The following is a 12,299-nucleotide window of genomic DNA, read 5'->3' on the forward strand; positions in this document are numbered from 1 at the left end:
TTTAGCCATTACAACTGAGTAGTCATTTCAAAGATTTTCATACAAACTCGAATCCATAGATGCTACTGTTTTAAATAAAGTAAATTTTAAGGTAGAATCTCAGTATTGGCTTTTGTTTGTCTTAGCCGGGGGCTCAGAGCGCGTGATCTAATAATTCAGGCCGGCTCTAAGTGCCTATCATGACTACTATGGTCGTATTTGAACAACAAAGAGCAATATTCCTTGTAGCGATATTGCACTCCTCCTTTCCCAGTACACGGAATCTCGCGTAAAAAAACCCCCTGAAATTGTCACAAGAGAAAAGCAGTAGAAGCAAAGTAGAGGGGAGTCCTGGAGACTTACAGATACACCAATAGCTGTCTCGCAGACTTTCTTGAGTGATAAGTTTGCTTATTAAGTTGAATTAAGTATTCTCAGCTCTCATTTCCAAACAAACTCTTATATTATGCTTGGGTGATCAACTAAACCGATACGCTCTTTATTCATGCCGCGTTGAAAACTTGAGTAAAGTGGCTACATCTTCCACAAAATTTTGCGAACATTTTAGCCGGGTTTCTTCGGTTTTTAGGGATTTTGGCGGCCTTAACTGAAACTTCTTTTGAACTTAAATTTAGCAAGTACTTCAATTAGCGATTAGTAACAAAACGGCCGCTAAATTCTCTAATTAAGTAGTCGCTAAAATAGAAGCCGTAACTGACTTGGCAATATTGCTGACCTCTTTTTACAGAAGGCAGCGGCTTTCTCGGCTACAAATTTCACTATGGAGTATTTAAATATCGTGTTTTAATTGTAGCAGGCAAAGTTAATTTGTTTATTTGATGTTTGTCTTTTCTTGTTTCTACCAATCTGTTTTTCAACAAACAAAAAATGTGCTTCCCTTTCGTGATTCCGTCTGTTGTACAATATCACATGTGACGTTAGCGAAGTACTGAGTATACGTAAGAACAATGCGTTCAAATCAAAACTTTATTACCGAACATGAATACCTTTGTACTCTTTTTATTCGTTTAATATCAGTTTAAATAACCAAGAAACAACTTTTTATTATTTATTTTTCTCTGCCCTGCAAGCTAACAGATATAACTTGTCTTTCCTGCTAGCGGAATATGCAGTAAGCTTACGTGTACGTCCGTGAGTCAGTACTTTAAGTTGATCAAGTACATTCTGAAGATATTGTTCGAGAACTGACCAAACACCGGGAAGACGTCACAGCCGGCTATAAGCGGCAATATATACTGCCATATTTTATAACTAACTAAACTTACACAAAAAAAAGACAAACCGAGAAACAAACAAACAAACACTTAAACAAACAAGGAAAGAAACAAAAAAAACAGGTCTTATGTATAGTCGTCAGATTTACCGACAAATTGAAAGTCAGTATACGTAGCAAATCCGGCCACGATATCCTGTATGTCATAATTGCGTGAGAAGGAAAAAACTGACTGACACGACTGGGGCGCCAATTACACATCCACAATTGACTAAACCGTCATTAACAACGCATTATGTTTATTTTAAGAAATTATAGGTTACTTTATTTACATGCCAACCGTTCTAGCCGCATTGAATACTCTGTACAACAACGACAACTTTATTTCCACTGTATTTGGAACACTATTGAACACTTTATACATGGAAAAATGACCAGATGGGATTTAAGAAATACATTGCCAGTATCAGTAGTGAAATAAATTAAGTAGACATGCACTGGCTAATTGTGACACTAAATTGAAATAAAATTAGTTGAATAAAGTACGTCGAAGTTTAAAAGTTCATAGCCCTAAAAGATATACGTGTTAAATTTGACAAAAATTAAAATAGCTAAAGGTTCCTATATTAAAATAACAAAGATTACAAGGAATACAGAGTTATCACTCGTTCCCTGCATGTAATAACTGGAAATTTCGTATTTCAGTTCCGCTTACTTCAAGATGACAGAGGAACATATCCAGCCTAAATCTGAACCTGGAGCTCAGAAAGTCAGCAGAATCTTCGATTTCGCTAACGGCACTGATTTGGGTGCTGGCTTTGGTGTTGGGTCAAACATGTTTTGATCTCCGAAAACGTCCAAGACTTGTGGGATATATAGTTTGCCAGGCCTACAATCCTAGAAATCATGGGACACAAAGAAATAGTGCCAGACCATCCCCAAAGAACTCATTGATTCCGAGCCCCCCCCCCAAAACAATGTGAGAATTGTCCCACGGTATGATGGAAGAAACAAATTGAAGGGGGGGGGAGGGAGCAACGCCCAACTCATGCCGAGCCCCCCCCCCCAAAACAAGTGAGATGCCGGAGGAAGAAACAAGAGGGGGGGGGGGGCGAGCGGTCCCGGACTTTTGACTAGGATTGTAGACTTAGTTCTCGGTAATGGAAAAACGCTCGATTCGAAATCTTTTCAAAGGCTAAATTGTTGCGAAGCACTATTCACACCTAATGAAATTCAACGTTTGCTGATTTTAGCCCATTTTAACTAGTCTGGCAGATTACGCACTCTCAGTCAGAACCCCCATATTAAAAAAACTTACTACACCGACTTAATATACTAATATTACCAAGAGATTTCAGAGTTGGCCGAGTGGTAATCGCGGCGCGCAGCGAGGACAACGAAGTCATCAGGGGTCGAGGGTTTGAATCACGCTTTATAGGGGCTATTCTAGAACTGGCTTGGGGGCCGAATAACCGCCTCCCCGGGTGGAGATTTGTATCTAAGACCAAGGAATTACTCTCAATCAGGCTTGGGGGCCGAGTAATTCCTCCCCAGAAATTTCGTTTTGATTTTTTTTTTATTTGGTTATTTCTGGATTTCTTGATCTCCTTTTTCCTTTTTCTATTGGTTGACATAGTTCAGGATATTTTTCATACACAAGACGAACAAAAGAAATACGTTGAAATCTATGAGAGTTATGAATAAAGCCCTGAAAATTACATTTCTAAATGAATCTCGTTCTAAATATTTCAATAAAGGTGAATTAAATGTTAATCGACTCGTGTGTGGTGTTTTTTTTTTTGCGTTCCTGGGCCGTCACGCCTAGGAACGCGATAAAAACACCACACTCGAGTCGATTAACATTTAAGGTATCACGGAACGAAAATTGGCGTTTTCGTTCCAAGTCAAATTGCGTGGAAACCATCAATGGTAACCCCAATAAAGTATATATTTTCTGAAAGCTTATTGAATAAAGATTCTAATTAAGGATTTGGTTTGCATCATATAGAGCATAATAAGCAACGTCAGCATTTTGTTTGCAATTATGATGTTGCGCAACTTAAGGTTTATTTGAGAACACATTTACATGAGAGCCAAAACTTTTATGTGGAATTTGATCTACATATATTGGTCTAAAAAACGGTGTCTTAGATTTTCCTTTTCTTGCTCCATTAATTTTTATGAATTTTTAATCTTAAAGAAGCTCTAAAAACGCCATTTTAAAGTTTAAAAATTCATAAAAAATTAATGGCAAGAAAAGAAAAATCTGAGACACCGTTTTGTAGACCAATATATTTAGATCAAATTCCACATAAAAGTTTTGGCTCTCATGTAAATGTGTTCTCAAATAAACCTTAAGTTGCGCAACATCATAATTGCAAACAAAATGCTGACGTTGCTTATTATGGTCTATATGATCAAAACAAAATCGAAAATTACAATGGTTTGCACACAATCTCACTTGGAACGAAAACGCCAATTTTCCTTCCGTGATACAACAACAACAACAATTTATTGGTATTCCCATATAAAATGGTATTACTTAGGATAACAATATAAGTATTTACATACTCTAACAATAAACTAAATAGGCTTACAAGTTTCTCTTATACGTAATGCTTCATAGATATAATAACCTAGTTTCTTACAGATGAAAGAATCAACATTATTAAACAAGAAAATAATTTTATCAGTATCGTTCAGAACATTAACTAATGGATATTTAAGTACAATATCACTTGTTATTTGTTGCCTAATAGTTCTATAGCGATCACAATGAAATAAGAAATGGATTTCATCCTCTATTTGATTAGAGTGACAATATTGACAAATCCTAAGAGATTCGGGTAATTTAGGTATACAATGTCGCCCAGATTCGATTCGAAGACTGTGATTGCCTGATCGTAGTTTAGCTACAGCTCGTCTTTGCTTTTGATTCTTCACTTGTTCTAAATAATCAGATCTACTAACATCTGTTTTCACTGTGATTTAAATATAGAGTAGAAGCATAACTTCTTATTAGAGCGGATTAACTCCAGTTGGGGTCTTTTTAAATTGGTTGTGATGTGGCATTTTATTTTTTGTAAATTATGTTTGATTGTTGGTATATTATTATTATTTTGAATTGTTTTGCTATGCGATTGTTTTGGAATGTCTAGATAATTATGAATGATTTCATTAACTGTTAACATGAAAGAGGGTTTTGTTTCATTTGCCAATTGATTGGAAATGATCAAGCATTGTCTGGCAATACTGTTTTCTGGGAGAGATTCAAGATGTATCCAAAATTTAATTATTCTTAATAAGATATTCAACTTAAGAGGGAGTCGTCCAGTTTCATTGCGGGCTACCACATTAGGTGCTCTTCTATTGAGGCCAAGAAAGCATTTGTAGAATTGTGTATGTTGTCTTTCTACTGGGTCTTTTTCCCATTTTTTGAAGTTGATACTATCGTAAGCTCCCCAAATTTCGGAACCGTATAAAAGGATGGGAAGAAATAAAGTATCAAATAGTTGATTACACGTTTTGATGGGTAGTTTATTAAAGTCAAGGTAACGTTTCGAAGCAAATATCGATCTTCTGGCTTTTTCGACCATAACTTTTTTGGAATTAGCAAAACTTCCATTTGTGTTGAAGGTAATGCCAAGATAACTGTATTGTGAAGCTTTATCAATTGGAATTCCATTTAAAAAGAAAGAGAACTTATCACGTGTTGATTTTCGTTTTTTTTTTTGGAAAATTAATGTTTTTGTCTTTTTAAGATTAATTTTTAGTAACCATTTCTCGCTATAATCTTGGAGGATGTTTAGTTGCTTTTGAAGACCAGCGGCACTTCTTGATATCAATATTAGATCATCTGCATAGAATAAACAGTTAACAGGGAGTCCATTTGGTAAAGTAATTGAATCTGTGTCATGTGAAGATTCTAGCAAGTGTGGAAATTCATCTAGATATAAATTGAACAATAAAGGGGAAAGGATACACCCTTGTCGCACACCTCTGTTGTAATCGAAGAAGGAACTTCTCTTGTTACCATTTTTGGCAGCACATTTAGTCTTTGAATACATATCAGAAATTAAATGATAAAACTGCCCACCTATGTTTTTGGACAATAATTTGTGTAGCAAACCATCATGCCAAATAGAATCAAAGGCTTTTTGAAAATCTACAAAGCAGCAGAATAATTTCCCCTTGTTTGCATTAGTCACGTATTTATCAATAAGTGTCCTTAGCGAGAAGATGTGATCTGATGTTCGGAAACCTTTGAGGAAACCAATTTGAGAGGGATGTATTAAATTGTAGTCTTGGAGGTAGGTAAGTAATCTATTGTTTAAGACAACGGAAAATAATTTGCCTAAGCAACTAGTGACACAAATGCCTCTATAATTTGAGGGATCAGATTTATTCCCTGATTTGAAGATAGGAGTTATAAGCCCAGTAGACCATGAATCTGGATAAGTTCCTTTGCTAAGTATGAAGTTGAATAATTTTGTTAAAGAAGTTGTCAAATAATGAGCTCCGCTTTTCAACATTTCGTTCCTTATTCGATCAAGACCAGCTGCTTTCTTATTTTTAAGCATTTTGATTGATCGTTTAACTTCTTTCTCAGAGAAAGGTTTATCTAGGTTATTAAACTGCGATAGTGTTGTTTTTTTGTATTCTAACTCTTTGATTATTTCCTCTTGTTTCTTGAGTAGATTTGCATTTGGTGCTGAATGTAATTGCTAAAAGTGATTATACAGTTTGCGCATAGGAATAGTTGAGTCAAGCGAGGTTTGTTTTTGATTCGAAAGAGATTTCAGATTGGTCCAAAATTCAGTGGATCTCTAGTTTTAATTAGTTCATCAATTTTATTATCTCGGTGTTGGAGTTTTTTATTTCGTAATAACTGTTTGTATTGGCTTCTTGATGAGAGATAGTCGAGTCGGGTTTGTTCATCCAAAGGATTTTTATGTGTTCTATGGGAAAGGCGATGTAAAGTTTTCCTGGCACGATTACACTCGTTATCAAACCAAATTTGGGAGTTACGTTTTGATTTTTTGTTCTGATTTACAATTTTTAGCGATTGTTTTGCAGCCGTTTCTAATATATTCACAAATTTCTCGACGAGGATGTTGATATCCCCTACATGTTCAAAATCTAAAAGTTCAAAATCATGAATAAGTTGTTTTATCTCAACGGAATTTAGTGCAGAAATAAAAGAGTCCTTAGAGTCTGTGGACCATTTAAACTGTCTTGGAAGGCTGAGGAAGTCATCTTCAAGAATTTCCTCATCACTTGTTAATAATGACGAGTCAATTTTTATCCATGCGATTAATTGGCAATGGCCCGAAAATGGTGTTGGCTGACGGATTACTAAAGTTTCGAAAAGATACAGAATTTCATGACTGGCAATAATATAATCAACCGTGCTTGAGCCTTGGTTTACATGGAAAGTTATTTGTCCAAGCGAGTCGCCTTTGCATCTACCATTCAGGATTCGTAGATCTAGGGATTTACACATTTCAAGTAGCTGTTTTCCTAGATCGTTAACGTGTGTATCGAAACTTTTCCTGGGTTCTATTTTTGTGGTTGGGGGAGAAATACCCCCTGGCGCAAGATTGCAACTGTCGTAATTTATAAAATCATGTTCTACACCCGTGCGGGCATTAAAATCCCCTGCCAAAACTACAAAATAATCTCTTTTAAAAAAGTTAATATCATTTTCTAAATTTTAATTTTTAATTCACCTTTATTGAAATATTTAGAACGAAATTCATTTAGAAATGTAATTTTCAGGGCTTTATTCATAACTCTCATAGATTTCAACATATTGTTCGTCTTTTGCATATGTGAACTCTTATTTATAACCACGAACACATAGGGTGGTCTGCCTGTGCTTGCAAGATCGGAATATCTGGAGGAAGGCCTGGGCCTGGATGGAGGCGTGGCTCCTAAGCAAAAACCTTGGAATTCCAAGATGGAGGGCAGTATTGATCGTAAACAGCGAGGAATTCCCAAACTAAGAGATCTTTTACGGCGACAGAGAAGAGAATCAGAGGTAACTAATCAACAGACGGATAATTTAGCTATTAATAGATTGTCCGAATAAGTTAATTTTCCTTTGCAGGGTCAACTAGATTCCACTCCAGAAGTTGATTTCACTTACGACGATGCAGATAAGAAATCGGCCGAGATCGCTGGTGAGTTTATATCCACTCAAACCAGATCTTAAACAAGCACAGATTGTATCAAAATATCAAATATTGCCTGTAAGGAGAGACTGGGTTTTAAAGTTGTAAGAATGTTACAATTACCATCAAGTGTAAGTTATATACAAACGTACACAGACAAAAACGTTCGATTCCTTTTCGTTTGATCGGGAATCTGTGGCCAGCGATCCCATTCCATAGCTGAAGGTTGGCACACAGGAGGGGACTAGTCGCAGCGACAAGTCCCTGCGACCAGTCCCGAGGACCAAGTCCCTTCGTGTAAAGTGTGAACGACCCATTGTGGTCAAAAAATCTAGTCGCAGCGACTAACTTTTGGTTCCTGTGACAAGTCCCACGAATTCAAACTGGTTTGAAATTGTGGGACTAGTAGCAGGGACTAGTCACCTTTAATTTTGCTTGTCCCGTTGTGTGAACTGTTCGTGTGACTGATCCCTGCGACCAAAATAACAAATCAACCAATCAAAAACCAAAGCAGTCAGCGCCTGCAACTAGTCCCTTTGTGTAAACAACACAAGGGGACTTGTCCCTGCGACTAGTCACACATTCATTAACGTGACAGGTCCCTTTTGTGTGTAGTGTGTGTGTGTGACAAGTCGCAGGGACTAGTCCCTCGGACTAGTCGGTACTCTAGTGTGTGCTGACCTTTACACAGTTGACACTAGTTGAAAGAAATTTCTCTTCCAACTCTCATCCCCAACTATATCTGATTCTTGTTGATGATTGATCCAGTCTTGAAATGATTTTTAATTTCTTACCAACAGAGCTTTACAGCTATACTGAAGAGAGTGAATTTAAACTCAACAGAGAAGCATTTGAAACAACGATGCATTCACAAGGTATAGCAAAATTATAATTTTGAGCATTGGTAATTCCAGTGCTGGAAATAATTTTTTTACTTAAAAGGACACGTGTCCTTCCAAACTTTTATATTTTTGAACGGACATATTAGAAAATTGGTTGGACATTAATTCGCATTTCAAATCAAACGTAGTCACATAAGTTCTTGGGCATCATGTCCAGACATATTGCAAAATTGGCCGGACATTTTGGCATATTTGATCGGACAATGTCTGATGACCAACAGCAATTTCCAGGACTGTAATTCTGTATGTTCATAAAAAATAAACCTTGAATGATGAAACACTTGTCTTACATTAATTTGACCTACCCAGTTAGACCTAAAACATAGTCTGCCATAGGAAGTACAACCCCCACTAACCCAGGGTGTTCACTTGATTCTGTGTTTTTATTTATTCAGGTTATGATAAATGGACAGAGATGCAGGAAAATGAAAGAAGAAAGTTTTTGTTTCTTGTCATTGAGAAATGTGAAGCAGCTGATCCTGACATAAGACTCACAGCAGCAAGGGTCTTACTTTATCTTGTACAAGAGCCGGGGGGGTATGCACAATTTACTTTAGTAATAATTTGAAAAGAACATCTTGAGTGCAAAGTTTGTTGGAATCTATTTTAACAAGGAGGGGTGTAAGAGTTGTTCCTGATCTCTTGATACTTTTCTCTTGCTATGGAGAGGAAGGCTTGACAGTGTTCACTCTTTATAAGCCATGTCTGACTCCTTCCTGAATTGACTCCCAGATGGTTAGTGACTTCTTGACAGTACTCCCTCATTTTTGCCTGGGGCATCCTTAGTTCGTTTCTTCAGGTTGTTTTTGAGTGACGTTTTCAGTATATTACCCATCTCTAATAGTATCTTAGATGTGGTGCTCAGTTTCAGAAGCTAAACACATGCTACATGTGTCAGATTTTTACATGGTCTTTGTTTTGTTCTTTACTGTTCATAATTGGAAGGCACACAGGCAAAAACAACACTTCGAGTTTTGGCTAAATTGAAAATTGTCAAAAACAACTTTAAATTTTGCATGCAAGTTTGTTTATGTGTGTAAAACACTGTCTTGTATTTCATTTCGCTGGTCTTTCCTTCATTTTTGAAAAAAATAAAAAACACATGCAAAAAGACAAGGGTTTTACTGGCGGCGTATTTAGGATTTTTCTTTCAATTGACAAATGATAAACAAAGGAAACCTTTTGTTCCTCAAAACAATGAAACTGGCTAAAGTTTTAGGGTTAAAACCTACCCTTATCCTAGCTCTAGGGTTAGGTTTACAGAGAGTTTCGCAAAACTTTCGACAAACGGTTTGCGAAGTTTGTTTGAAATTTCCGAAGTTCGCTCGAAACTTGAGAATTTCATTTTGAAGTTGTCAATCAAATTGCGAACTTTGGAACGAAGTTGTGTATTTCACGCAGCTAAACTGAAAGGAAATTAATTGTCAAAGACTGAAGTCAAAAACAAATGAAACTTCTCGGTTGTAAAAACACGTAAACAACTTACCTGGCGCATTTCCACCTTCGACTGCATTTCTCTGCTAGTTTTAGTTTCACAAATATTTCTTCACTCTGCACTCTTACCTCGAATTGGGAGCGGTGATTCTTCCTTTAGCAAATCAACTTGATACATCAGCGAGTGTTTTGCCTCAAAAGGTAAGCTTAGTTCCTTTGATCTGAAGTGAGAAGTTTTAGCTGAAATCTACTTGTAAATAATTCTGTTCGCTGAGAGTAAAATTAGCTGCTGTATTTTTTCATCCGTTTTTCCCCTAAACACAGCAATGACATTCGGCAAGTCCGCTATTTCAATAAAAAAAATGACGGAAGACATAGAACTGTCCCGTTGAAAGCAATTCGAACTTCGCAACTTGTAAACTTCGGTGCACGTGAAATTTGCAACTTCGTTTCGAAGTTCGCGATTTAATTGACAACTACATAATTAAATTCCCAAGTTCGCAGCGAACTTCGGAAATTTCAAACAAACTTTGCAAACCGTTTGTCAAAAGTTTTTTGAAACGCTCTGTAACATGTTACGTGTTAACATGGGTTAACATGTTAAGGTGTTAACATGGGTTAACGTGTTAACATGGGTTAACAGGTTAACGTGTTAACATGGGTTAACGCGTTAACATAGGTTAACGTGTTAAGGTGTTAACATGGGTTAACATGTTAACGTGTTGACATGGGTTAACATGTTAACGTGTTAACATGGGTTAACGTGTTATTGGTTGACATGGGTTAACATGTTAACGACGTGTTAACATGGGTTAACGTGTTTAAATGGGTTAACATGTTAACACGTTAACATGGGTTAACATGTTAAGGTGTTAACATGGGTTAACGTGTTAACATGGGTTAACAGGTTAACGTGTTAACATGGGTTAACGCGTTAACATAGGTTAACGTGTTAAGGTGTTAACATGTTTACATGGGTTAATGTGTTAACATGGGTTAACAGGTTTGACGTTTCTGATGTGTTCTTTTCTTCGCGTCTGTAGACATCTGCCGGTTTAACATGGGTTAACATGTTAACACGTTAACATGGGTTAACATGGGTTAACATATTTACATGTTAACGTGGGTTAACATGTTAACATGTTAACGTGGGTTAACATGTTAACACGTTAACATGAGTTAACATGTTAACGTGTTGACATGGGTTAACATGTTAACGTGTTAACGTGGGTTAGCATGTTAACATTTTAACATAATAGTGTTTACTTGGGTTAAAATGATTTCACCATGTTAACGTGTTAACGTGTCAACATGGGTTAACATGTTAACGTGTTAACATGGGTTAACGTGTTTAAATGGGTTAACATGTTAACACGTTAACATGGGTTAACATGTTAAGGTGTTAACATGGGTTAACATGTTAACGTGTTGACATGGGTTAACATGTTAACGTGTTAACATGGGTTAACGTGTTAACGTGGGTTAACATGTTAACAGGTTAACACGTTAACATGGGTTAACATGTTAACACGTTAACATGGGTTAACATGTTAACGTGTTAACATGGGTTAACATGTTAACATGTTAACGTGGGTTAACATGTTAACACGTTAACATGGGTTAACTTGTTAACACGTTAACATGGGTTAACACGTTAACATGGGTTAACATGTTAACGTGTTGACATGGGTTAACGTGTTAACGTGGGTTAGCATGTTAACGTTTTAACATAATAGTGTTTACTTGGGTTAAAATGATTTCACCATGTTAACGTGTTAACATGGGTTAACGTGTTGACATGGGTTAACATGTTAACGTGTTAACGTGGGTTAGCATGTTAACGTTTTAACATGGGTTAACATGTTAACGTGGTAATATTATTTCTGAAAAACGAAGGAAAGGCCAGGGAAGTAAAATAAAATGTACAAACGTGGGCAAAGGTGTTAACGTGTTGACATGGGTTAACATGTTAACGTGTTAACGTGGATTAGCACGTTAATGTTTTAACATGGGTTAATATTAACGTGTACAAACGTGGGCAAAGGTGTTAACGTGTTAACATGGGTTAACATGTTAACTTGTTAACATGTGTTAACGTGTTAAAATGGGTTAACATGTTAACGTGGTAATATTTTTTCTGAAAAACGAAGGAAAGGCCAGGGAAGTAAAATACAGAACAATGTTCAGCACACGTTAACGAACTTGCGTGCAAAATTTGGAGTTGTTTGCGACAATGTTCAATTTAACCAATTTCAAAGTGTTACTTTTGCCCGCGTGCCTTCATTTAATTTCATTGTTATTGACATTTTTCTTTTTAGGGAATTTTGGTGAAGTTAGTGATGAAGAAGAACAAAGAGAATCGGTAATTTTTCGAAATAGTGTTTAATTTCTAAAATTTAATCATCTCTACCTTACCACATGCTTGGGGAGGACCCTCCTCTAAAAATGATGGGGGTGCTTATCATAGCTTTTAGGGGGTAAAATTTGTAGACAACTAAACAACTAATCTGTGCAAAAACAAATAGTTGTCAACAACTAAACAACTAGTCTGTGGAGGCCCTAATTTGGTGAAGGACC

The 12,299-nt window shown here is 36.5% G+C and overlaps 1 protein-coding gene across 1 annotated transcript in view; it reads left to right on the forward strand.

Moving 5' to 3' along the window:
- The first annotated feature begins 7,119 nt into the window (after window positions 1-7,119).
- LOC144628595 (striatin-interacting protein 1 homolog) overlaps window positions 7,120-12,299 on the forward strand; it is a 29,051-nt gene continuing 23,871 nt past the window's right edge. Inside the window, exons 1-5 of the mRNA XM_078486712.1 lie at window positions 7,120-7,253; window positions 7,323-7,395; window positions 8,187-8,261; window positions 8,684-8,813; window positions 12,039-12,084. Of these exons, the coding sequence (XP_078342838.1) occupies window positions 7,173-7,253; window positions 7,323-7,395; window positions 8,187-8,261; window positions 8,684-8,813; window positions 12,039-12,084 (405 nt within the window). The 5' untranslated portion in view covers window positions 7,120-7,172. The remainder of the gene's footprint in view (window positions 7,254-7,322; window positions 7,396-8,186; window positions 8,262-8,683; window positions 8,814-12,038; window positions 12,085-12,299) is intronic.

Source organism: Oculina patagonica, chromosome 10 (genome assembly GCF_052425735.1).
Source record: "Oculina patagonica isolate OP01 chromosome 10, crgOcupat, whole genome shotgun sequence".
NCBI lineage: Eukaryota > Metazoa > Cnidaria > Anthozoa > Scleractinia > Oculinidae > Oculina > Oculina patagonica.